Source organism: Cucumis melo, chromosome 12 (genome assembly GCF_025177605.1).
Source record: "Cucumis melo cultivar AY chromosome 12, USDA_Cmelo_AY_1.0, whole genome shotgun sequence".
NCBI lineage: Eukaryota > Viridiplantae > Streptophyta > Magnoliopsida > Cucurbitales > Cucurbitaceae > Cucumis > Cucumis melo.
The window spans coordinates 25,729,857-25,756,112 of NC_066868.1; the positions used below are offsets into that span (position 1 = coordinate 25,729,857).

General features: G+C 35.2%; 5 protein-coding genes across 7 annotated transcripts; 2 read left to right on the top strand and 3 right to left on the bottom strand.

Moving 5' to 3' along the window:
* Positions 1 to 294: 294 nt before the first annotated feature.
* LOC103484168 (26S proteasome non-ATPase regulatory subunit 6 homolog) lies at positions 295 to 3,885 on the bottom strand. Its single transcript, XM_008441135.3, has 8 exons — positions 3,531 to 3,885; positions 3,284 to 3,398; positions 1,799 to 1,889; positions 1,573 to 1,718; positions 1,258 to 1,477; positions 1,041 to 1,149; positions 779 to 947; positions 295 to 675 (listed from the first exon to the last, which is right to left on the bottom strand). Exons 1-8 carry the CDS (start codon positions 3,664 to 3,666, stop codon positions 501 to 503), a joined length of 1,161 nt encoding a protein of 386 aa, XP_008439357.1. The 5' UTR covers positions 3,667 to 3,885; the 3' UTR covers positions 295 to 500.
* A 1,052-nt stretch (positions 3,886 to 4,937) lies between these two features.
* On the top strand, positions 4,938 to 8,271 carry LOC103484158 (probable ubiquitin-like-specific protease 2A). Its single transcript, XM_008441125.3, has 7 exons — positions 4,938 to 5,249; positions 6,548 to 6,734; positions 6,813 to 6,980; positions 7,060 to 7,191; positions 7,280 to 7,361; positions 7,594 to 7,704; positions 7,814 to 8,271. Exons 1-7 carry the CDS (start codon positions 5,189 to 5,191, stop codon positions 7,895 to 7,897), a joined length of 825 nt encoding a protein of 274 aa, XP_008439347.1. The 5' UTR covers positions 4,938 to 5,188; the 3' UTR covers positions 7,898 to 8,271.
* A 705-nt stretch (positions 8,272 to 8,976) lies between these two features.
* On the bottom strand, positions 8,977 to 10,708 carry LOC103484145 (30S ribosomal protein S21, chloroplastic-like). Its single transcript, XM_008441103.3, has 2 exons — positions 10,240 to 10,708; positions 8,977 to 9,343 (listed from the first exon to the last, which is right to left on the bottom strand). Exons 1-2 carry the CDS (start codon positions 10,617 to 10,619, stop codon positions 9,217 to 9,219), a joined length of 507 nt encoding a protein of 168 aa, XP_008439325.1. The 5' UTR covers positions 10,620 to 10,708; the 3' UTR covers positions 8,977 to 9,216.
* An 89-nt stretch (positions 10,709 to 10,797) lies between these two features.
* Positions 10,798 to 20,133, top strand: LOC103484153 (uncharacterized). Of its 2 annotated transcripts, XM_008441112.3 has the most exons (13): positions 10,798 to 11,031; positions 11,942 to 11,970; positions 12,080 to 12,182; positions 12,988 to 13,159; positions 13,923 to 14,108; positions 14,341 to 14,471; positions 15,588 to 15,864; positions 16,329 to 16,543; positions 16,711 to 16,809; positions 16,891 to 17,420; positions 17,617 to 18,386; positions 18,927 to 19,125; positions 19,792 to 20,133. In XM_008441112.3, the coding sequence occupies exons 1-13, from the start codon at positions 10,869 to 10,871 to the stop codon at positions 19,948 to 19,950; spliced, it is 3,033 nt and encodes a 1,010-aa protein (XP_008439334.1). In that variant the 5' UTR covers positions 10,798 to 10,868; the 3' UTR covers positions 19,951 to 20,133. The 2 variants fall into 2 exon arrangements, with proteins under 2 accessions (XP_008439334.1, XP_016899541.1); XM_017044052.2 differs by lacking the exon at positions 11,942 to 11,970 and having other exon boundaries at positions 10,882 to 11,031.
* Positions 20,134 to 20,737: 604 nt separating this feature from the next.
* LOC103484129 (uncharacterized) lies at positions 20,738 to 25,916 on the bottom strand. Of its 2 annotated transcripts, XM_008441084.3 has the most exons (8): positions 25,776 to 25,916; positions 25,221 to 25,330; positions 24,161 to 24,332; positions 22,779 to 23,757; positions 22,570 to 22,677; positions 22,375 to 22,458; positions 22,150 to 22,295; positions 20,738 to 21,235 (listed from the first exon to the last, which is right to left on the bottom strand). In XM_008441084.3, the coding sequence occupies exons 3-8, from the start codon at positions 24,290 to 24,292 to the stop codon at positions 20,975 to 20,977; spliced, it is 1,710 nt and encodes a 569-aa protein (XP_008439306.1). In that variant the 5' UTR covers positions 24,293 to 24,332; positions 25,221 to 25,330; positions 25,776 to 25,916; the 3' UTR covers positions 20,738 to 20,974. The 2 variants fall into 2 exon arrangements, with proteins under 2 accessions (XP_008439306.1, XP_008439313.1); XM_008441091.3 differs by lacking the exon at positions 25,221 to 25,330 and having other exon boundaries at positions 25,776 to 25,911.
* Positions 25,917 to 26,256: the final 340 nt, after the last annotated feature.

Here is a 26,256-nt window from a genome sequence, read left to right on the forward strand (position 1 = left end):
AACCTAACTATAGTTAAAGAGTAACTCAAAACCTTGAAAGTAAATTTAACATTACAACATTTAACTCTCTTTCATTTGTTAACTTGAAATATATAGAATATCAAACCAGTAAAAATCAACCTATAAAATAAGTTTGAAAACTAAGAATTTCCGATATTAAAGTCACCCTTTTAAACGGTTGAGGGTAAATTTAATATCCAATTGGGCAAGAGTGGATTAATTTATTCGACTCAAAAACAAATATGAACCAAGAAGAATAAAGAAAACGTGAAGAGGGGTAGAAGATGCAGACCATTCAAAGAACAAGGTTCTTGGTTAATAAAAACAAGATAATAAAACAAGATATTGATAACAGTAAGGCACGAGTTGTCAATATGCTTAAAACAAAATTACAACGCCCGTTTTTCACGAAGTTCTAATGCTCAAATTTCATCCGTGCAGCAATGTGGCTTTTTGGCTCGAATTTAACCAAACAAATTTCAAATAAACTAAGACCCTAGTTACAGATCAATTACACGAGACAACTTCTGGATACGGTTCAGTAAGAAATCTCCTTGCTTGATGGTAGCTTGGTACAGAGCATTCTTTGAATCAGGGCGATTAGTTTCAAGAACACCTGCTACTTTATCAATCTTGCAATGTAGTTTTCCCGCAGCAATAAAACGAGATAATTCCCTGACACCAGAAATATGCATATTTTATGTTGAGGGAAAATAGTTCTTTACACATCATTCAGATAAAAAAGAAGAAGAAGAAACGCCAATGCACGTCCACTTACAGATCAATAAATTCCACAGATACTCCAAATGCCTTTGCCATAGCTTCGATGGTAACACTCTTATAGGACTCCAAAAACTGGGAATAAACAACAGTTCTGACTTCTCTCATGTAATACCTGAAGTGCGGATGCAAATAACGATCTAATTTTATTTGCTCTGTCAGGCCAGCTGCATTCATGCACGTAAAGGAGATAAATGAGATACCAAACATAAGAAGACTATCAATCATAATTTTAAACGTTGAAGAACATTTCCACCTACCGAAGGCTGAGAAAAAGGATTTATATTGACAGTCATACAAAGAGTTCAAAAATTCAGAAAGATATGGGACTTTTCCGATCACCGTCAATATCTCAGGAGCATCAACTACCTGCAGTATATCCATTAAAATTGATAATGTAATTGCAGAACATGCCAATTATCCACGTTAGTACAAGAAAAGGCAAGAAACAAGCCAAATGAATATCTGTGGATGTACCTTTTGCTTTAGAGACACTCTATCCAATGATATAATGCTTGTGAGAACAGTATAAAATATGAATGTGTCATAAGGAAAAAGTTCGTATGTTGTGAATGTTGAGATGGAATCCAAAAACAAGTTGGCTGCTTTCTTGAAGTTTCGAGTGGACATGCAGTACAAGCCTTCATACACCTTCAGACGATTCTTTCTTTCCCAATCACCACCTTCTTCAAACAAGCTGGCGCAGAAAGCAAGTAATCACAAACAAGAATATGGATATATTTATTTTTAAGAAGATACCAAGTGAAAAAATTAAATTCATATGTGGCATACTTTTTCGCTTTGTCAATACTTTTGGAGATCAGATCGAAATCCATATAGAAAAATCCAAGCTGTAATGTATGGAAAACCAAATCCATCTTTAGTCCAACTGCAACTGTTTTGCTCTCAGTTACCTTGAGTTGCTCCAGTGCTCTGTCCTGAGTTCAAAATGTAGAAAGTTAATTGGAAGTCATAGAGTAGTCCTATAAGATCTGGGGAGAAAATTTGAATAACCAACCTTATCACCAATACGAATGAAAAAAAGAGATTTGGCCAGATGAGCTTCTCGAACTTCACTTTCACCTAAGTTTTCTTCAGCGTCAGCAATCCTAGGTAAAAGAAAATAAAACAATAGTTTAACATACAAGAATTACAGTTAAGAAAACAATAAAGAACAAACATAATAGTACTCGTAACTAAAATGTAGATACACTTCAGTTTAGTTGGCATGTTCGTGTTTAACGCAGGTTGCACTCTTCAACACTAAGACACATGTTTGACACGTGTTGAACACTTGTTAGCACAACCGATATGTGTTAGATACTACTAGTACAAAGTCAATTTTAGATGACATTACATTGTGTATTTTCTTGAATGGAAATTATTATTTATATTTTACCAAAGTCGATAAAAAAAATAACTTCCAACTGATAATAAATAATTTTAATATTTATTGAAATTATGAAACTATATTTGGACAATTGAAAGTAAGATAACCAATGAGTCCCAAAGTACATGGACTGAAATAGTATTTTAACTTTTAATAAAGGTGTTCTTGCAGTGTTGATGTCCTGAATTTTAAAAATTCACATGTCACCACATATGTCCATGTCGTATCCGCATGACCATGATTTAACTTAGCAGTAAAGCTACAAAAGTACTGGCCATTATCTACAAAAAGCTCAGATCAACCATGCAAAGCTTCCTTGATTTTTTTTTTTTTGTTTTTTTTTTTTTCATTAATTCATTGTGGGGGATGAAAAGTGAGATATGTTTGAAGCTTTTTTATGTTTATTGGACCAGAACAACAGATTTTTCTCCTTGCTTCCAATAAATTGATTGGATGTCCAAATCCAACATGGGTACGGTAGTTCCTAAGAAATGACGGTCATAAATTAAGGAAGATGAGGGCAAAGTGGTTTCAAATTGAGCCTGGCTTCAAGGGCAGCTTCTAGGTTCCTCAAATTACCTAGAAAAACACTATTTGTACACTTCCGCTGTTGGTTACTCAAGGCGTTGTGCACACTGCAAGGACTCTTTAACAAATTAACTAAAGGAAGGACGAGGAGGTGCGAGTGGGGAAAGCACATACCCAAGTGCCCAACTCATCGCACTCAGCTGCTATAAGACAAGAGGTACCAAAGAAGGCCACTATTCAAAGCACCGTAACCTTCCATCAATTAGGAATTGGGCAATGTAAGGTCACGAAATGGTAGAATAAGAACCAAAGGCAAAGTAGAATTACGCCTCTAGTATAAGAGATATACACCTCCATGGGATTTAACTGTAGTTTAAAGCCTATGCGTTGAAATGGATTGAACAATAACTCCGCCATTAAAGTGACCAAGTGGGTACGAAGCTGTTAATTGATGCACAATTCAACAATAATCAAAATAATGAACAAATTTACGAATACTCAAAGAACTTCAGCTCTACTCTCCTAGATAATCCTCACACTAAGGAACACTCTAAAAAACAGATCCACGAGAATATAGAAACTCACTTCTCGTCCAGCTTCTTCAGCTCCTCCTCATTCTTCGCACGCATCGAGTCCAACACACTCCGATCCAAATCCAACAGCGAACTTCCCGTTAGGGTTTCGTATAACGGAGACATGTCTACACAATACAGATAACAAATAAGATAATTAGAAAAGAAAAAAAAAACAAAAAAAACCCATTTCAGGAGACAGAAACCGCAATGCTAAGTCGATGAAACTCGTTAAGATTATAGAGCAACAAGGGAATTACCATCTGCTTTAACGGAAGCCAATACTTCCTCCGTGAGACGGACCTTCTCGATATCTTGAACATCGGGATGAATTAGAAGGAAAAGCTTGTGAGCAAGAACGAGATGAGGCTGCTGAGTTCCTTCTTGGCCTTCCATGGCGGCTGAGAAATGAGAGGACTCGGTGAGTAAGGAATTTGAGCTTCGTTTCTGCGATGCCTTTCTTGCAGGAGGAGGCACCAAGGAAGAAGTGAAACCAATTATGAAGGAATTGGACTCGATTTATTTTTTAGTGTAGAGTTCTTTTTCTTTTATAAGAATTACATTTTGGTAGTGTTACTTTCATTTTTATTTCATTTTCATCCGTTGAGATTAAAAAATTTTGAGTGTAGATTTGAAAATTTAGGGATAAAATTGAAACAAATTAATGTAAGTGGAATGTTTTGAAATATATGGACCAAGTAAAAACGTCAATCACCTTCTAGTAACAAAAACGTGTTCTCAATAAATATTAAATTTAGTTTTTTGAATAACAAAAATTTTCGTCAAACATTTTGTATAGATTACTTGAACAGAGAATCTTAAAAACTATAATTTCTTGAAAAAAAGTTGACAATAAGTTAATCTTCAAAATCAATTCAATTATTTATTAAAGGTATAGACACGGAGATAATTAGATTGAAAAACCGATATAATCAAAATAAATGAAAAACATTTTAGACGACTAATAGAGCTAATATTAAGTTTAACTTTTTAAATGGATGCGTTGGATGAAAAATTGAATGACAAGCTTTAATGAGTTATGAAATTCACGGAGTTGTGATAAATCAAACTCATTTCGGGGTCTTGATCTTGACTCACTTCGTAGTTTTTGATACGAGGAATAACTAAATTTAGATCACATTGTAACATTTTTCTAACTTTTTGAGCTAACTTCACTTTGGAAGTTTTATGATTTGATACTAAGGTTATGTTAGATGACATAATTAACTCTGCCTTTACCCATCAAAGTTGAGTTTTTTGGTTCATTAGCGATTTAAAATGTTGACAAAATACATAAAAGCCCAAACGAGTATTTAAGTTAATAAGAAATAACTGTGGTGCGATCAAGAATCGTGAACTCACAATAGTCACCATCTTAAGGGGACATGTTGAGAATCTCACGTTGAAAATTCAAGTATTATGGTAACTATTCATTTTCACTGTAAATTGGTTTATTATGTATTGTGCTCAAATTGATAGCACCAACCTATGAGCTTAGGAACCGTCATTAGTCACGTGGCTATCTTTGACGAGTTAGTTAGGAAAAGAAAAATGAAAAACAAATCATTTGAGTCGAAGAGAAAACAATATTTATTTGATAAGTATATTTAAAACATACCTTGAAACCATTATAAAAATTATTTTGGATGGTTGCTAAAGTACATCCTTTTGAGCAAAACAGACCCTAAATCTACATTCGTTCCCTTCTTGTAATTTAACATATTAGATTGATAGGAAATTGGGGGGTTGGGGGGAAGGAAAAGCAATACTATAATCGAGTTCTGTACGAATTACGACATGTCGTTTCACCACAGGAACGATTCAGATCCCCCGCCTCTAAACACAGCACAGCCCGCCAGTCTTCATCTTCTTCGACCGAGAAAAAGAATCGGAGTAGTAGTGTGAAGCATCGCCATCAATGGGTAAGCGAAAGCGTCAACAACCTGTAGTATTCATCGACCTCGAGCACCCGATTACAGGTAAATTCCATCACTGTGTTTACCGAGAGATTGAATTTGGAGCTTGGAACGGGAATGTTTATAGCGATTGAAAGTTCATTCGTTGGATTTTGGCTGACATTTTTGTTTCTTCGTTACGAGGGAGTAGTGATAACGGGGGGCTTGTTTTTACTAGCTTGTAGTATGTTTCTTCTCTGCCATTAGCGGCTACTAAGATTATTAGCCGAAGAAATGCGTAGCTGGGTAGTTTGAATGTTTGATTAGAAGGGCGTTGGTTGGACTTCCGATAGCGATTTTTGTTTTTGGAGTGGCGCGGTGTTGATAATTCGTAATGGGAAGCTGAATCTCGAACTCATTAGGAACCAAAACTCATAGACCATCTAGAACTTCATTAACTACGTGGATGGTGGCGTAGTGTAACATTATTTGGTTGCCCATGTATGTTAACTGTACCACGAGTTTGTCTCATTTGTCATGTAGTGTGGTAACTTTTCTGCAGTATGCTAAATTTCTCTATTATGTCGAAGGTTATTGTATCTTTCAGCATTAGTTACTTTCCATTTTATCAATGAAAAAATGTGTTTTCATTCGGAAAAAAGGAAGGTTTCTTTTCAAAGTTACTTTCTCTATTATCTCGAAGGTTATTGTATCTTTGAGCATTAGTTACTTTCCATTTTATCAATGAAAAATTGTGTTTTATTTCCGCAAAAAGGAAGGTTTCATTTCAAAGACAATGAAGGCTTCTGTTTAAACTTGACTAGTTCCAACTTTTATGCATACTTTTAATGAATTTTGGATGTGGTTCAGTACCTGGTAATTTGTTTACAGGAGTTGGATGATTCCTATGGTTGTTTATCCAACTTTCGAAGGCTTACTAGAGATCTGAAACTTGTGGTTATTTTATTGAAGTTATATTGATTATTAAAAGCTGTCAGCCCTTTCCTCTTTTTTCCCCCCTTATTTTGATGCTCTGTAAATCAGAGTAGAGTTCAATTAAGTTGTATGGAGTTCAAAAGACCATAGCCACCTATATTTTGTAATAATTCATCATCAATGTTGTTTTGTTATTTGATAATAGCGTTGGGGTAGAACATTAGATCCCAGTAGGATAAAAAAAATTCTATTATCTCATGGAGAAAATCACTTCTTCATCTTTTATTGCTCGTTGTTTATTTATGGTCTACTATGGCCTCAGCTTCTCTGTTGGAATCCCTATTTAAACTTAAGTTAGATTGTTTGGCTGAATTTATTGAGAAAATTATGTCACAATGTGGTATTCAGGTTCCAAAATGTAACTCAACTCTTAAATCATTTATCAGGGCACAGTAGCAGTGTTGAGTTAGAAGAATCAGAGAATGTTAAAAAATTTCAGCCCGTATCCCCATCCGTTTCAGGCACGGGTCCAGTTCGTCGACGCAGGCAATTGAAAAAGAAGGTTGGATGCAATGGTGCAATTCCTGTTCGAAAAAGAAAGCTAGACTCTAGAGCTTTTGAATATTGTTTTCAGTAAGTAATATTTCTTAGAATCTTGCTAAACATACTGAGACCTTTGATTTAATTTGATTGAAGTATTGAAATGTGTAGGAATTTATGGAGGAGCTCCCCAGAAGAGAAGAAGATTCAGTTTACATACCTTGACTGCTTATGGTTTAACTTATACTTGAAAGCATCCCACAGAAGAAAGGTCCTGAAATGGATCAAGGACAAAGAAATATTTTCAAAGAAATATGTCTTTGTTCCTATTGTTTGCTGGTAGATTCTTCCCACTTCTGACTTATTTAATCTCTTATCATCATCATACTGTATCTTATAATTAACTAACTGTTATCAGGAGCCACTGGAGCCTCTTGATATTTTGTCACTTTGATGCGAGCCCTGAGTCAAAAAGGAGAAAACCATGCATGTTACTGCTTGATTCACTTCAGGAAGCGAATCCAAGGCGGCTTGAACCAGAGATTAGAAAGTAAGTCTTTTATTGTTAATTTGTATTTTATCTATTGTTGTAAATGCCTCTCTCTAAGCATTGAATATGCTTTTGCAATCTTTTTCAGATTTGTGTTTGACATTTTTAAAGAAGATGGCAAATGCAAAAACTTGAATGTTATTTGCAAAATTCCTCTCATGGTGCCTAAGGTAAGCGCAATTGACATGTTTGAACTATTTTTTCTGAATACAGTTTATTGGTAAGGTGGTGCTTCTGTTTTACTATTTTACTTCTCAACGAATGAAGTACACGAGTTTTATTTACTCTCAATTACAATATTGGTATCAGATGGATTTTAGTTTTCTCTCTAAGCGCTTTCGTTCGTGTTTTCACTTGGCCCTTGCTATTGTAACTAATCACATGGACCTACAAACTTTCCAGGTGCCACAACAGAAAAATGGTGACGAATGTGGCAAATTTGTTTTGTACTTCATTCATTTGTTTATGGAGGCTGCTCCAGCAAATTTTCGCATCAAGGACTACCCATACTTTGTGAGCCTTTTATTCTTACGCACTTCCACTGTTAAACACGCATCATTGACATTTTCTTCATCCAAATGTCATAGAGATTCCATTAACGAGTTGGATTGGTGCCTTGCAGATGAAAGAGAATTGGTTTACAGAAGAAGGTGTTTGCCAATTTTACAAGACATTTGGCAATTCGGATGAAGACGCCAGTCTTTAATTTGTGCTAGACGCGTGAAATTTCATCCTTGAGAGAGTCAAGTTGTCATTTACTCCGTGAGAAGAAATTGTATAGCATAGGTAGCTAATTCCTGACGTAGTTTAGTGTTTTGGATTGGAGGATTTGTTGTGAGATAAGCAGCATTCGTACTTGGCTCATTAGCTAAATTTAGATCCAGTTTCAGGATTAGAGTAATACCTGGCAAACTGATTGGGTTTCCCGATTCTATTTTGAATATATATGTAAATGCTTTTGCTCATATGGTATTACTTACTACACAGAAGACACTTTCACTGTCAAATCTTGGTTTGGAGAATGATGAACTTATTTTGTAAATTCTACTCAATGAATGAAACAATTTGAATCGTTAAGAATTTGCCAGAATAGAAAGTTTAGAAGTTCATGGATGAAATTTGTTTTTATTTATTTGTTTATTAAACCTTATTAGGTGCATATCACATTGTTGCACGAAGTGAAGGACATAAAAAGGTTTTATAGTGGTTATCACACGTTCTTAGAAGAAGAAGAAACAACTCGATTTGTTATTGTCAGAATACGAGCGGAGGAGCCTCGTATTGGTAAAAACAAATCAAGTGGATTAGAACAATGATCGAGGAATGAGGAATGGTATGAAAGTTGTAAAAGAGAAATAAAAAAAAAATACTGCAAATGACAAAATAAATACTGATAAATTTCTATTAGTTTCTATTAATTTTATTGTCTATCAATTATTATTACTAATAAAATCTAATTCTTGCTATATTTTTAAAATTTTTGGTTAATTGAAAATGTCTTAAAATAAATATTTAGAAAATTTGAAAAGGATTATAAAACCTTATTTTATACATGAACACATTTTGCTTCAGTTGTGATATCTTTTTCCAGCAAACACCAAAGCTTTGAAATCGATACTCATATACAAAATCATCTTGCTTGTTGCATTTTCAGTATAGATCTCCTGCCTTGCTAACTAGATCAGTTCAATTTCAAACTAGTAGAGAGACTATTGAAAAACATCCATTTGAGTTAAGCAGAATAAATCTTCAATGAAAACAGATAGAGATATTATGCCAAGTCCATAGCCAAACAAAAGAAGTTCATTTCAAAGAGAGTTCTCTAAGAACAATTCTATTTTCCAAACGGTATTTAAAAAGCTTCACATTACAACCTAAAGTAGCTATTTATAGCTTTGACAATTTACTAACTAATTCTAAATTACCAACTAAACTAAATAATATCAAGTAAAATACACTAAACATCTAATAATTCCTCTCATCCATTACAGATATTAGTTTCATTCTTTCAAGGCAGAGCGACCTTTATGAACTGTATGGAAGGTCTACTTGGTAAAAGTCCCAGTTGTCATCTTCCTCATCTTTATTCTTACTCTCAGGGGTTTTCTTGTCTGGCTGCTTCTCAGTTGTTGACTGAGGCCTCCTAAACCTTCTGCAGTTGGAGAATCACATATACTTTAAACCATTGCTTGCATTAAAAAATGGCAACACAAAAATCTGAATGAAATAATCTACATTTTTTCCATTCTCCATTATTTTAAAACACAGAACCCAAGGAGAGTTAAGACAGATTCAATCAAGTCGCAACAATTTGGGATGTTTGCAGCAAGCAACACAACCCGCAAGAGGAGCAGATCTGAATAACATTGAAATCCAGTTTACATGATTTTATGGGGCATCATAAGAAATTTTCTTCCTTACATCAGAATTATTTAGACAATTCAAATTAGAGCTGAAAAACTCTCACTAATCATAGAAGTGGCTTTCTGTACCAATAACCTCAATACCAATCATGGGTCACCTTGTATTGTAACTAAGCAGCATCTTTCACTTTAAGCTGTTTCTTCACAGCTAATTTCAGATATTTTCAACCATCTAGTTTCCCTTTTTTATGATAACTTTTACTCAAGTTTCAACCTGTAATTGAACAATCTTCACTATCCCCTGTTTCCCTTTCCCACTAAAATGGAAGAAATTTTGAGTAGACTAATTCTTTGAATTGATATTGATCAATCTGAAGCTGGCTTCTGAGTTCTAGAAAATGTTACGGAAGATTAAAAAAGGAAGAGGGGAAAATGAAATCAAGAAGAACAGTGGTGATGCTCGTGGATCAAGGAACCCCAAGATTTGTATTCAGCATTTGAAAGAGGGAGACAACTAAGAAGTTGATATCGAAATCAACTATTTGGTTGCAAAGAAAATGAAAGAAAATAGACCATTCAACCATAGTGAAGAAGAAAGAAGATTAAAAACAACACAATCTCACAGAAACCAAATTCAGCCATGAAAAACTCATCTGATTTTGCTTTAGAAATGAGATCAGCTAACCTCTTGCGATTCCTCTTAGCAGCTTCCCTAGCTTTCCTCTTTCTCTTTGCCTGGCTATTTTCGAAAAATCTTCTCCTCTTACACTCCTGCAAAATTCCTGCTCTCAAGACCTGTGTCCTAAACCGATTCACCACCTGGTCTTCAGACTCGTTCTCACCCACGGTGATCAGAACATTATAATTTAAAATGCGTGAGGAAACACCCTTAGGTTCTTGGGAAGAAGATGCAACATTACCCCTGGAGGCAAACAACCGGGTCTGTTTAGACTTTGGAAGAGACTGGAAGTTTATAGAGACGGAGTTATGGTGTATTTGTGATGATTTCGAGATGGAGAGGAAGGAGAAGAAATTCGTGATAGATGAAGTTGCAGCGGCGGCCATGGCGACTCACCGGTGGTCCGTCTTCCACTTCCTCTTCGGACCGGTGGCCGGGCCTAAGTCGCGTTGGTGAAACGTAGGTTTTGAGTTTTGGACCTTTCACTAATGGGCCTGAGCTGGGTCAGTTACGGGCCGATCAAATGGAGCCCATTATCAATTGGGGTAAATTGGTAGTTTCATAGTTATCTTTGTTATTTTCCTTCGAGAAGAAGAGTTTCGCACCAAAATTTGCAGAAAGTTGAAGTTTTAGCCATGGAGGACAGCGGGAAGAAGAGGGAGCTTGAGGCAATGGTCGTCGAGAAGGTGGCGGAGGTTATCTCAAAGATAAAGAATGCGAAGCATGTCGACCAAGTCATATCTGCCCTTCATTCCTTAGCTGTTCTTCTCTTCCCTGTAGATGCGTCTGTAATCGCCGGTCAGTCTCAACTCTTTAGCCTGCACTTTTTTGCGGACGAATTGGTTATGATAGTTAGGAAATGCGATAAGAATAATTTATGCCATTCATATTTGTGGGTTATGAGCTACAAATAAGTCTTCTTGCCCTCCTAGCTCCACTGCTGCTGTTTGATGCTAGATCATCCAGCGAGACTCGTTTGATAATCATTTTATTTTTAGCTATTACCTCACTAATTTTCATCCAATTAATATTTAAGTTCCAATGAACATGCTGATAACCATTTAATTTTATTTTTTTTTTTGATAATTAAGTCCATTTTCTGTCAATTTTTTATAATGTTTTCATCTTTGTTGAGTGAAAGTTAAATACTAGCCAAATTTAAAATCAAAAACAAACTTTTAAGAATTACATTCTTTAGTTTTCAAAGCTTGGCTTTAAAACATTGATAGGCAGTATATAACCAAGTATGGAATTTAGGGATTTAGGGGTGAAATAAGTGTTTATAGGCTTATTTTTCAAAAACTAAAAACCAAAAACCCTATAGTTAGTGGCTTTTTTATTTTTAATAGTTATTTTTGTTTCACTCCATTTTTTCAATTATGGTTTTTGACATTTGTTAAAAGAAATATTGAATTTCTAGTCAAATTCCAAAAACAAGTCTTTGGACAGAAAGAATAGAAAGTAATGGATGAAAATGGTGTTTATAAGCTTAATTTCTAAAAATTAAAAAAAAAAAAAATCAAACGGTTATCCACGGGTCTGAGGTTAAGGCTAGTTGAATTGTTAGGATTGCACATCTTTCCATATTGAGTCTCTCGCATTCTATGTACCTTTTAATTTCACTGCAAAATTTCTAAACTTTGCACTAAAATCTCATTTGAAGTCCATTTGTTGGTTATTTGTTTGTTTGATTCGTTAAAAATTGCAGCGTGTGTTGGTGAGAGCTACAGGGACCAGGTTCTTATAATTTATAGAATCAAACCTTCATAATCAAGCCAGCATTTCTTTTGGGAATTGGTATCTTCCATACATCAGGTAGTAAGGTTTCTGCTTGTGGTGCATACAGATTCTCAGTTTGAGGCTTCCTTCCAAAAGTGAGAGGCTGGAGTGTTGGAATGCATTCTATAATGGAGCTGCATTCTCAGCATTGTCCCGGGTTTTATTACTTGGTAATGTTTAGTCTTTTTAGTCATCTATTATATATAATTAGTTTTTATGTTCCATTACGGTATTACTAAGTTTCAGCTGTGTGGATTAGGCACTCGTGCACTGTTATTATTTTTCTATGAAAATATAGACAATTTCTTGAACTCACAGTATGGAACGAAGAATGAGATGTAAGAGATGTAGAATGATCCACGATCTTCTGGAATTTTTTTTTTCTTTTTAAGAGAATATGGGCAAGATTCCCACTCTGCTTTAGGTTCATGCTTTCATATTTGTTGAAAGAATTGAAATTAGGAAAAGAATGCTGTGTTTACCAAAGGAGTCTTCATTATTGTATGTTTAAGTTTCTCTTCTGTTTAATGTTGTCTATAATTTGAGAAGCGTGTCCGATTGAAAATTAAATCAACAAAATAAATTTGTAACTAGCCGACTTGCTGTAAATGCTCGCTATACTAACCTTCTTTCAAATTGGATAAGCCTTTTGTGATCTGCCCTCCAGACAACCATTTCTTTTGTAATTTCATACTATCAATGAAACTGTTTCTCATCCAGAAAAACAAATAATTTCATACCTAGCTTATGAGTGGTGGAAAAGTATTTCTTACCGTAGTTGGAACTTGGAAGGGAATTGTTGATTAATTCATTTGTACAAAGATACTCTGAACTCATTTGCTAGTTAACCCTCTAAATCCTAAATTATTTAGTTTAGGTTCTGAAATGGCTGGTTAGACATAGCATTTTGATCTATTGCCCAAAATGACCGTGAAATTAACAGCTGTATTTGTTATGCGTTGCCCATCTGTGCAGAGCTTGCATCCAGTTGGTTGGCATGTTTCCCTTTTTTGGCGAAGATGCACTTATATGATACTTTCTTTGTTGATGGACCTGCCATTGAAGTTGTTCAGAACCTTGTTCCTTGTCTGCAGCCGAATGCAAGTGATGGAGCTGATGTTAAAGCTGTATGCTCAAATACTGAAAGGTGGGGAACAGCCACTAATTTTATGCAGTCTTTGTGAAAGTCGCTGTTATTTGCCCCTCCGTTTCCAGCGTATCCAAAGATAATTGATTATCTTTTGTTAGGCAAATATCAATTTACATCCTGAACTATGGGGTTATATCAATTTAAATTCTGCACTATGGTGGTTGTATTAATTTAAACCCCGCACGAATAATTATTTCAATTTAAACCCTAAGCTTCGAGGTCGTATCAATTTAAACTCCAAACTAATGGTCATATTAATTTAAATCCTAACTTTCACAAATGTATCAAATTAAACTCTGAACTTACTAAATATATCAGTTTAAACCCTCAACTTTCATATGTGTATCCAAATAAAACATAATGGAGGGTTTAAATTGACACACTTATAGAAGTTTAGAGTTTAAATTGATACAATTATTAGTTTGGGATTTAAATTGTTACAACTCTCAAAGTTTAGGGTTTAAATCGATAGTTCAAGGTCTAAATTGATACACCTCTATAGTTCATGGTGTAAATTGATATATTCCCTTTTTTGTTTCGGTAACAATTGCTTAATGAATTAACCAGTCACATCATCCAATCTTGAAAACATTAGCAGCCTCGATTATGTTCTTCCCAATGCTCAGTTTTGTCTCCTTGGCTGAATTTCTTTTCTTAGGTTTTTACTGTGTGCTGAATTCAGGTCGTTATAAAAAATACGAGAGTTTTCTTTGGCTTGCACTGCTAATGCTTGACCTTTTTCTCATTTCTATTAAGACAGATTGATTGTACTTTGCTTGCTTGACAAGGATGGGGTGCTTCAGATTGCAAAAGAATTTGGGGAATCCTGCAAATATGAGAATTTTATGACTGAACGCACCATACCAGCCATTTCTAAGGTTGCACAAATTGTTACATCAGTTCCTGATAAAGCACAACCAAGAGCATCCAACTCCTTGTCATCACAGTATCCTTCTCTCTACTTCCTGGTGTGTGGAGGTGGAGCTTATGTTTAGGGAATTTGTATGTGTTAAACAAGTTTCATATGAGGATAAATATTTACTCATTTTAATATTTAATGGGCTTGCCTGATATATTATGCATTTTTCTCTGAATAGAGTTGTGAAAATTTTCCACCATTGCACTCTTTTCTCAGTGAGTGTTATCAATCTACTGTTTTTCTTTACAATAGACTTCAGCTCGTTCTTCAAGCAGATTACCAATCAATTCCTTTCTCTAGTAGAAGCAAAAGCTTTTAACATTGAACTTGATGGCACCATGATGTTTGTGGGGGAGACATTTTCTCGCATTTGTCGACGTGGATCTACAGGTTAGCAAGATTAATGCGTAGTAGTAGGGTTTTTTTTCCCTCCATTTTCCCCTAATGCTTATTTCATAAAAAATTATAATTTCATGAAGAGTCAGTCTTGGTTTGAAAGTTGTTCAACCATTTATGCCTAAGTTGCCTTCATGCTTCTTGATTTCAGCTAGGAAGTCCCTATTTTTTATAGTTCTTTTCTATATGAAGTCAAAAATGGAATTTTTTTTCTTTCTAATTTTTTTTAATCATCCACCATTTCCTAGGCATATTAGCAATAAGAATGAAGATGAAGTTGCTAATTTGTCTTGCTTTAACGCTCTTTGATCCTTTGTGGTTGTTAGTTTGATTGATGCACATCAGCTTTGTGCCAGTAGTTAAGACTTAAGGAGACTATTATACATAAGAAGGAAATAAGGCTAATATGTCTAAAGCTTTATTTATTTTGGAAGCTCTTGATGTTAATTTTCTTGGTCTAGAACAAGGTTGCTATTTGATGATGGGGGAGGTGCTTTTCTATCCCTCATTCCGTGATAAGGGGCCTGCCCTTTGGCACTTTCTTTATCAAGCCAAGCCACCATCCAACTGTTAGAGACAATAAATCTATCAACTAAACAGGAAATGGGATGTGTTCTGCACTTCTCTTTATATCTTTCTTTTATAGTTGCCATGTTCTTCATTATTCACAAATGTAGTAGGAATTTCATACAAGTGATAAGCAACGTTTCATGTCATAGTATAGTATGATGTGTTGACTCTAAGGGTTGTATGATGCTTCTAACCTTGTGTGAATCCTGATATCCAAGCAATAGGCTGATTTTCATTTATGACTGATAAAATACTAACTTTGCGTGAACCCTTATGTGTCATTACATAATTAAAAGGCTGCCAAAATCCATTATTTTTAGGATTATCTGTCTGTTAATTTGTATATCTCCTTTTAGAGAAAACTAAATATAGCTAAGAATCGCCAGAATGGAATGGAATTAGATTGTCAATGCTGTTTATGTATTTGTGTAATCGGTGTACTTAATCATCTTTCAGGTATTCGTTTATGTTCTGTTAAGTTTATTTCATCACACAGGGTACATATAATAACCAAATTATTTGGTTTTTCTGTTTTGGCAGACTTGTTACTAAATGAATTACTTCCACGCATTGTGAAGCACGTCCATGATGTTGTAATGTTGAATATTCATTCAGCTGTCGCTGATGTATTTGAATCAAACCCCAATTCCCAGTTCTGGTTGAAGATAATGGAAACAATTAAAGATAATTATGCTGTTGAAAGATTTTCTGAGCAGCTTTTACATCAGCTAGCTGCTACATGTGAAAGTGATGTTGATGCCTACTGGGTGCTTTGGCTACTGTTTCATCGTAGTCTAAGATTACGAATGTCAGTAAGGTCAGTTATCAAGATCCGTAGATCCAATTCATGTTTTCCCCACCCTCCTTCACTTAAAGAAGGGGAAAAAGGAATCACATTAGATGTGTCTTCAGATATGCATTTGACAATTGTTTTTACAAGTTAATTATGTGTACCATATTATGTATCATGTAATATCATTCTCGATATGTATTACTAGGAGTGTATTCGTTTCTATTTCCTGCAACAGGTGGTTGAATTTCACCTCTTTATTTAAATGAATTGATTTGTCCCAATCTGTCATTAACTGTCTACACGTAAGACCTAACTGCAAATTTTTGGAAAAGCAACAAACTAATAATTATAAATTTGACTAAGCTAGCCAACAAAGGGTGCTTAAAAATGTATTTTTTTTCCTTCTTAAAAGCACAACAGTTCTCTGAGGGGTCTTGTTGATTTTGGTCTAACTGAGCACTTTGATTATTTCTAACCTACTTTTGTAGGTCCATTTTCGTTGAAAAATTTTTGGTCTGGAAGGTATTCCCCATTCATTGCCTGCGCTGGGTTCTACAGTTTGCTATTCTTGAATGCCCGCCTGATGCCAATTTTCTCAAGAAAGGCAATAATAATAGCAGCCTCTTAATGACCGTGCAGCGTCTGGTAGAAGTGTGGTCCAAAAAGGAGTTTGTTCAATCAGCCACGATTGAGCAGCAAGCTTGTATCCGCATTTCCATTCTTTCTAGGCCCTATACCAATGATTCGTTATTACAGTGAAAATGAAAGTGGATAATAAATGATTTGATTAGTCTCTATATTCCTGCTTCACCAAAGGGTCTCGTATTTTGTTGCACTTGTTGAAATTTATTTGCATTAACTGCATATCAGATATATCTGCAGCGGTTGGTCTCTCTCTTGAGTTAATGTCTAAAGAGGAACTTGATGAAACTAAGACCGTTATGCACTCAATTCTTCAAGGGGTTACTTGTAAGTCCAATTTTAGTTGTATTGATAGATTTCCTTTTTTGCAAGTGTAATTATTCTTGTAACGTTTTCGTTCACTTTCAGGTAGGTTGGAGAATCCTAACCAGTGGATTCGGAAAATGGCTAGCAATGTTGCTCTCGTGTTCTCTAAAGTTATTGACCCCAACAATCCTCTGTATCTTGATGATAATTGCACGGGAGACACCATAGATTGGGAGTTTGGGTCAACTACTCATAGAAAAGGGACTATAGATTGTGCAATTGGTGCACACACTGAATCTAAAGAAATAAAAGCCTCTACTACTTTGGTTCAGAAAAGGGAAGCTACTCATGCTGCCAAAGTGGAGACTGGGGATCATATACAAAGAAAAAATAAGAAAATTTGGGAGTTTAAGTTGGCTGATCCAGATGAGGTTGTTGATCCATCTAGCTTAAATTGTGGATCTATTTCTGAGGATGAAAATGAGGATAATGACAGTGATATATCTGATTCCACCAGTGACTCATCATTACAGCCATATGATTTGTCTGATGATGACACAGATCTTAAAAAAAAGTTATCACAGTTGGTCGATGTAGTTGGGTCACTCCGTAAATCTGATGATGTTGAAGGGGTGAGTCATTCAAGTTTCTTGGTGGTTAATGTCCAGGAGTTGGATCATGCTTTCCTATTTTGGTCAAATTAGCTTAGGTGTTGTGTTTGTGAGATTTTAATATTCTGTATTTTGTTTGAGAGATCCTATGGTTTGTCATATTTATAAAATGATAAAAGTTCTTTTCTTGACATCTAATTGACCATCTTTGTTGCAGGTTGAGAGAGCTCTTGATATTTCTGAAAAGCTCATCCGAGCATCACCTGATGAACTTAGACATGTAGCATCAGATCTTGTAAGAACTCTTGTTCAAGTTCGATGCTCTGACATAGCTATTGAAGGAGAGGAAGATTCAACTGAAGACAAGAGGCAAAGGGCGTTGGTTGCCTTGATTGTTATGTGTCCAGTGGAATCTCTTAATATTCTCAATAAACTACTATATTCACCCAATGTGGATACTAGTCAGCGCATAATGATACTTGATGTCATGACTGATGCAGCTCAGGAGCTTTCTAATGCGAAGACTACGAAGCCAAAACATCAATCAAGGACTCTCATAGCTACCACTGCCGAGACTCAACCATGGTTCTTGCCAAGTAGTGAAGGGCCTCCTGGAGCTGGTTCTTGGAAAGAGATATCAGGAACAGGAACCTTACCGAACTGGTCAAATAGTTATGAGCGAGAACTACCCTTAAAACCTGGTCATGTCAAAAGAGGAAAGACAAGACGCTGGAGCCTGAAATCAGCTAAAATGCAAGATAATGAAATGGAGTTGTCTCATAATAAGTTCCCAGGGCATGCGGCTGCCTTTATGCTTCCAGCTATGCAAGGTTTCGATAAGAAAAGACATGGAGTGGACTTGTTGAATAGGGATTTCATTGTCTTGGGAAAACTCATATATATGCTTGGTGTGTGCATGAAATGTGCAACCATGCATCCTGAAGCATCGGCACTTGCCCCTCCTCTTTTAGATATGTTAAGATCCAGGTATTTATTTATCTAATGTGTAGTCGACTAGTTGAATTGGTAGATGGTTTACAACATAAGGTTAGCTATTGATATCATTAGATTAACCCAGTCAATTTAAGCTTTTGCTTTTGGGTTGATTGATGGTTTAATGTAGTAATCACAAGGAAGTTGATTGAACTCTGGAATGGAGATGAATCTTATTCATTGAAAATATCAGAACAAGTACACAGGATTGATATATTAGCAATCCCTAAACAGAAAGTAATTGGGAAAGGAGAACAAAGAAAGAATTACCCTCCTCACTCGTCTCCTAAAAACTCCCATACCCACTCGTGGACCTCCCTTTCACTATTTAAACCTCTCTTCGCTCCAACTAACTAACTGTGGGTCCCAGCTCTAGCAACCACACTCTGATAACGTGTGCGCTCTTCTTATTTCCTCTTCCTACTATACTGCCAAATGATTGGTAGTCTAATAGAAGTATAAAAATCTTCCATGCTTTTTATTCTTCCATGCTTGTTATTGATTTCCTTATTGCAAAACTTCCATTTTATGCAGTGAGGTATGCCATCACAAGGAAGCATATGTCAGGCGAGCTGTTTTATTTGCAGCTTCATGCATACTGGTAGCAATACATCCCTCTTACATAGTATCCAGCTTGCTCGAAGGAAATGTTGAAATATCTGAAGGACTTGAATGGGTTCGCACATGGTCTCTTCATGTAGCCGACTCCGACCCAGATAGAGAATGCTATATGGTAAGGAATTTTTAAGGTTAAAGCTCAGAAGATCATGCATTAAGTTTTCATGTTGTATTAGGCTGGTAAAAGTAAAAGGTCAAACTAATTATATTCATACAAAAGTTACAGTATTACCTCTGACCTTCCATAAATGTCTCAAATATGCCATTGGGGTAGAAATCTGCTGGAAGACTAAATAAAAATTGAGACTTGAAATGGTGTGGTTGTAACCTAAAATGATTGACTCTAACACTGCTCCAAGTTTCATCCAATATTCTAATGGAGATTCTAATGGAGTTATACTTCGAGGATAGTTTTGAAACATCTATGAAAGATCAAGGGTAATATTGCAATTTTTTTTTAAGAACGAGTACTTCTTAATCAAATGTTAGAGCATTGATTGTGAGAAATGTTTTGCATTTTACCGTCAAAAAGACACTTTTTCATATAGATAGATAGATCCATATACAAGAGCCAGGACATTTCTTGTTTACTGGATTTTCAACATGTACTAGTGAGGATGCAAGGTTCTAAGATCCATATCTAATTACTTCCACTCTTCCATTACAAGCTCTTTCATTTTCTACATCCTTCATATTTCTTGTGCTCTATTTAATTTGCACAAGGACACCATTTTACAAATTCACTATGCCCATTTTCACCAATTGCCTATTTGGTTTGTAGATGGCTATGACGTGCCTCCAACTCCATTCTGAAATGGCTCTCCAAGCCACTCGAACACTAGAATCGGCAAACAGTACGTTCAAGCCAAAAAACATTGCTTTTACTTCAGATTTGTCGAAGGGTACGATCAAAATCCCCTTCTCCGATGTGAAATATTAGGAGGAACAAGCAGAAAATGAAAGATATCTTCTGTGCACTCTTGTAATTTATTATCTTTAGTGAACAGTGTTTAAATTTTTAGCTATTTTCTTTGGGTTATAGTTTTTATTATGTAAATATTGAGTTCTGTTTTGTTTGGAATGACTTTTTAAATATTTATAAAATTAACTACTTGAAAAATCATTCTACAAACTCTTACTTAGCTGCAGACCACAACTCTATATAGCATACTAGGGCATGTGACAATAAGTTTAGTGTTTCGTAGTAAATTAAGAATCTGAATTTTGATTTAAGCATGTGTCCTACTTGTTTGATCAAATTTTATAAATAATATAAGTAGTTTGACTTGAGTTTAGATATTATTAATAAATTTAGAAACACGTTTTATGCTACAAATTTTATATAATTGTTATTTACAATATCTAGATAACATGAAATATAAATACACAATCCAATACAGAAACTAAAAGTTCGCTAAAATAATTCAGCACTTAAAAGTTTTAAATTCTTTAAGTTAGATACACTACAAATTTTCAAATTCTGTACTTTTTAATAAAATAAAAAAACTCGATGACAATTCAGTCAAGTCCGATTAGCTAAGTGAATTTGAATATACAGATTTGTTCAAAATTTAGAATCGAGATTGTGGAACTCAACCTCTCTCTACTAGTTCTCATATTTGTGGAACAAACCTGTGTCACTAAAAAATTTGAAAATAAAAATACTGAGATATTGATGAAGCAGTGTTGAAAGAAATGAAAAGATTTTGATGCCCACAAAACGTCCATTTTGGAAGGTCATTGCATTGTATTTATGGTGCTATTTGAATAAACAATACAACTATTCCAGTTCCATACAAAATTATTTATGGAGAGAATGCCAAGCAAATATGGTAATCAACAACATGATTTTCCACCATCGTCTCGGGACTAATACTCGTACTTTTTTTCTTTTTCTTTTTTTTTTCAACAAGAGATATGAGCAGGAAACCAAATGAAAAGAGCACTAGAATCATATGATACAACTAGTTTTTACATTTCCTAATACTAACTTCAAATATGCGCTCGACCTCGTCCTCAATGCGAAACAAGCACTCGTCCCCAGATTGGATTTCATTTCCAGAGCGAAAGGCTTCCCAGCCACTTGTTAGAACTTTAACATTAGGCATCTCATGGTAAAGAATTGGCCACAATCTCTTTCTGGGATCCCGAAGAAGCACTATCCTCTTCTTCTCTGGATTTCTTCGGCCTCTCGAACATGATAAGTGCAAACTTGTCGGCAGTTCCTTTATTGGTAGAAGAATAAAGTAAGAAATGGTAAAGAGTCAATTAGGTAATTAGCTCATACCATGTAGAAAATACGAAATGTGAAGATGAATCCATGCATCATTCATATGTGACTGGTACTCTCAGACATCACACAATATGTCTACATAGGAGCATGCGTTGATCTCACTTAAGCTCTTGCATTTACTTATCTTGGGGCAACCGTGAGGTCTGCTCAATGGCTTACCTACCCGTTTAGATAACTATCTAATGCGCTTCTCGACGAGGGAGGTGATTTTATGAGGAAAATGAATGAGCTTTTCAAGATTGTCAGAAGAACGGGTCTCACTATTATCCACAGTTTATCTCACTTCAGATTAAGTACAGAATATAGTACTGGACTTCCCCTTTCTCTATTATATATAATTCCCAAAATCTCAACCACACATAGCTGTTGGTTATATAACAGAAGATAGAAGATAAAAGTGTTCAACGTCAATTCACAAAAACATTTAAAGGCCAGGAATAACTTACAAATTCTAAATGCTTTTTTTAAACAAAAGACATGTTTTTATTGAAGATATGTAAAGAGATTATCACTCAAATGAAATAAACTTCGATATGCATTCTAAATGGTTATGGTAATGAATCTCCTATGAAATTGGTGCAAATGTTCTATAATTCTTCTCTGTCATCCCTTTTGACCATTGGGAGAAATCTTTTGTAACTCCTTTTGTTTAGGCTTATTGCCCTTCTTTTGTAAATTTCATCATCAGTGAAATTTGTTTCTTATCCAGAATAAAATAAATAAATAAACTAATATGAAGTTGTCCCCTTCATCAATATCAAACAAAAACATGCCATATGACCTTTAACAAACCTATATGAATAAAATTTTACATAATTAACAAACAGAGAGTTGGCAGTAGCGTACCAGAAAAGATAGAGTATCTTTAGCTACTATACAGGAGATATGGGCTGGAGTTTCGATCGGATCTTCATAATTAGTGTCATCATTATTATCTCTACCACTTTGATTAGACATCTCAGTGTACTCCTCCTTAATGACTTTTGGCTCCACTGTAAGCAAAAACAAAACTCAATTACACATACTGAACCAAACTGCAAGTAAATAATGTGATAAATTAAGTTGAATTACGTATTTGTTTAATGGAGTCTCCAAAGTTGTTCACTTCAGTTTTAATTTCCAATGGTTCCTTCTTAATGATGTTTGCCACGTCCCCTGTTTGAATACAGCATTCACAATAAGCTCAAGTTACAACAATACAGAGACGTGTATTTGACAATTATACACCATAAAGGGCAACCATAATATAGAATAAACTGTACAGACATTTTCTAACTTCTGAGGAATTTGGAGCGTACTCCTGTTTTACACTACGGCAATGTTCGGTGGAAGAACTACGTTTCTCATTAGACCCCAGATCGTGTCTTGTAATTGCTGAAATATTTAACCACGTAGTTAGTTGTAGAAGTGGTCTCATAAAAGGGGCCTCAAATGTAAATCACAACAGAAATGTATCATATCACTTCAGTACTCACTTGATGGTGTATTGCATATTGCTGGTACATTCTGGCAGGCTTTTACCATTTTTAATGGTGTTTCATAAAAACGCTCAACATCTCTATCAGAATTTTTTGCAGCTGAAATAAAAGGAACCTCAATAGTCTTGTCATGGCAAGGATTGTTGTCAGAGACGCTCATCTTTATGTTAGCCTTCTCAAAACACTGAATTTTATCAATCATCTTGTTAGCACATGTATCCAAAGGCAATGCTTCCCTCTCTCCTTTTATATCTATTGGAGCATCGTTAGCTAGGGTGACAATGATTGCATCATTTGCAGCAGTCGCTGAAGTGGAAGTACAGTTAGGATCTAACTCATCCTCACCAACATTTTTTGTGGTATTCTCCTTGGTGGAGGGATTGACCATCTGCATTTCCATTAAAAACAAGTCAAGTAAGGGGCTTCTGTTTTCCTCCAGTCCTACATCCTTGTTTTGGTTGATGAAACAATATGAATCATCAATGACGTCTGTTTTACAGAGAGGTCCACGCCCTTCATCATTCCTCCTGTACTTTGGCCTTTTGTTCCAGTTTACATTCATGTTTTGGGAACCAGCCATGAGACATTTGTCTTGAGATAATGCCATATTGGATTCAGAACCCACAGAGGGGTATGAAACTTGCGGATTTGTCAAACCTTCATTTATTGTCTCAAATAAAGGACCAGTACTAGCTCTTTTCCTCATATTGCCCTTTTTAGGGAACTCTATTTTTTCACAACCAGTTTTAGTGTAGATACTAACATTGAAGTGCAAGTCCATAATGTGATTGAAGATCAAAAAATCTCCAGTTTCTAGGCCATGCTCTGATGAAAAAGCATTCCATCCTTCTTGAAAGGCAAGGGATCCTTCGCAATCAGAGATTGTAACGTTCCATTGTTCTCCAAGAGAATCCTCAAGAACAACATTTTTATTAACCAACCTTGACACTGTAGCAGCAAAAATAGGCGGGAAGTACTGCAAAAGAGAACGTAATCATCAAAGAATAAAATAATAGAACACACAACACAGCATCAGTGGCAAAAATATATCTGCGTGGAACAAATTGAGAGCTTGTACTAGTCAAGGGAACTTAATAAACTCATAAACGCTGTCAACAATACACAGAAAAAGTTATAGGGGCAGAGATTCTCCAAAAAGAAAGATCTCAGGGGTGCCATTCGGTATACAGTAGCAACAAAAACTTCAATACCTTAAACAAGGCACTGTTCTTTAAATATATTTGAAAAGAATGGAAAATGCCACAAGAAATTAGCAAGCTACCGTTTTGGATTAAACAGACGAGGAATGTAACTAGCAAAGATGTAAATAAATAGCAAAATTAAGAAAGTTGAAGACAATTTTGGAAATATTTTCATACCAAAACTTCAGAAAAGTGATCTCCAAACATCACTTTGAAGAATGACGTAACAGATGATAAATTCCCAGTCTTTCTATGAATATGTAAGCATCTTTGGGTGCATTCTGTACAGGCTTTTACCTTCCTGCTCATCTTTCTCTGCCTTCTACTGAAACACAGAGACGAAAAAGACCTACCAAATAATGTGAGAATGATTGTTAGGATTAAGATAAAGAAGAGAAAGAGAACCCAAGAGGAAATTATCCCAAAACAAAGAGGTGGAAAATCAAACTTTAGACAAGCAAATAATGATGGTAAAAATGGTGCTCTAATTTCGTGAAATACTTCCTTAATTTCAAAGATGCATTCAGTGAAGTGATTAGATATATTTTGAAAATTACATCATCTACATCTATCACCTAAGAAGCAGCAATACAAATACAGATATGAGATACAGACACGACAAGGTGACCCGTCATTTTTCTAAAAATCTAAACGATGACACAACAAGGACAAGTTTATCAAAATATACATTTTAAAACATATATATATCGTGTTTATACCCAAAGAAAATTCAAAAGTAGATGGATTGATGCATTCATATGTTTAAGAATCTTAGTTTAATGTATTGTACACTCAAAATTTATTACTATTGTCATTGTCATATCTGTATTTTTAGTCAACTAAAAAGTGTTCTTTACATGTCTTAACACATTTGTTGTATTAACAAGTATTTGATATGTGTCCAATAAGCGTCCGAGTGTTTAAGTGTTCGACACGTGTCGGACATAGATACACTAGTCAAACTAAAGTGTTCGTGCTTCTTAGTCTATCTCTTTTCAAAGCAATTTACACATCATCAAATCCACCACATAAGCACAAGAGAAGTTAAAACCGCGGCAGATGAAGGACGAGTATAAAGAAAAGATATATTCTTTGAGACAAAGCCTGATCATTTGCATTGTCTCTTTTTCCCCCCACAAAAGGCTGAAAAAAGCTTAATCATAAAAGCTAAAAAGAAACCTTTGAACCAGATTATTAGGCAGCAAAATAAATAAACAGTAAGATTCCAAGGGCTCACCAAGTTCAGCTTCATATACCAACTACAATGCACTTCTCATTCAGATGCTCGGGCGACAGAAAGCCTCCCACGGCTTTCATGTGAAGCCTCGACCAGCTTTTTGAGAGATCCTTCAATGCATAACATCTTTCATATTAGAAGAGGCGAAAAACACAAATTCTTCCCCTCTCCACCAAACAAAAATTACATCATGGCTTGATAAGTCCACAGACAGTTAATCGGATATGGGGTTCCGAAAAAAGGGAAAACCCACAAGAGCGAAAAACAAAAAATTCAAATACGACATTTTCGTTGAAGAGTCTCTTTACATCCACAGTCATTTAGAAGAAGAACAAAATTTCCCACTTATTTCCTCCAAGAACCCACTTCATTCCCACGTAAGAAACAAAACCCAGCATTGTTTATTTCAAACTCCTACTTAGCCAATGATCCATGCAAATAAGTTTCGGTCTAGGAATGAAGCTAAGAAATTTCTCAAGAAAACAATGAACTTGAAAGAATTAACAGTCGAAATAAAAGGAAAAAGAAAAGGGAGAGTTAAGGAAAGGTGCTAACTCTTAATGAATAATGGTGAAGTCCCAGAGTCACGAGCCTCTGTTTTTCGCTCTAAAACAAGTCTGGAAACTGGAGACGCCTTTCTCGAATACGCAGAGCCAAGAGGGAGCTCCGGTTTTTCGCGGCGAGTTCAGTGGCAAGCGGCCGAGCTCCAAGTTTTACTCGACGACGAAGATAAAAATTGGGCTTTCTTTTTGTCGAGCCCAATTCTTTTGGGCCTAGCACTTGTGAGTTAATCAATTTTTCTTTTTTCCTTGTTAATTTTTGTATTATTATATAATTATTATTTCAATTTTTGAAAGTCTTTTTATATCTTGAAAATTCGAGGTGAATAACTTTATTTTTATCTTCAAATTGAAAAAAAAAAAAAAAAGTTATCTTTAACCTTTATTAAAACTAAAAGGGTCAGCTCAATAGTTAAGTGTCAAATGTATTTTTTATAAAAGCTAGCATTTTTCCTAGAAACTAGTTATTTAGCTTT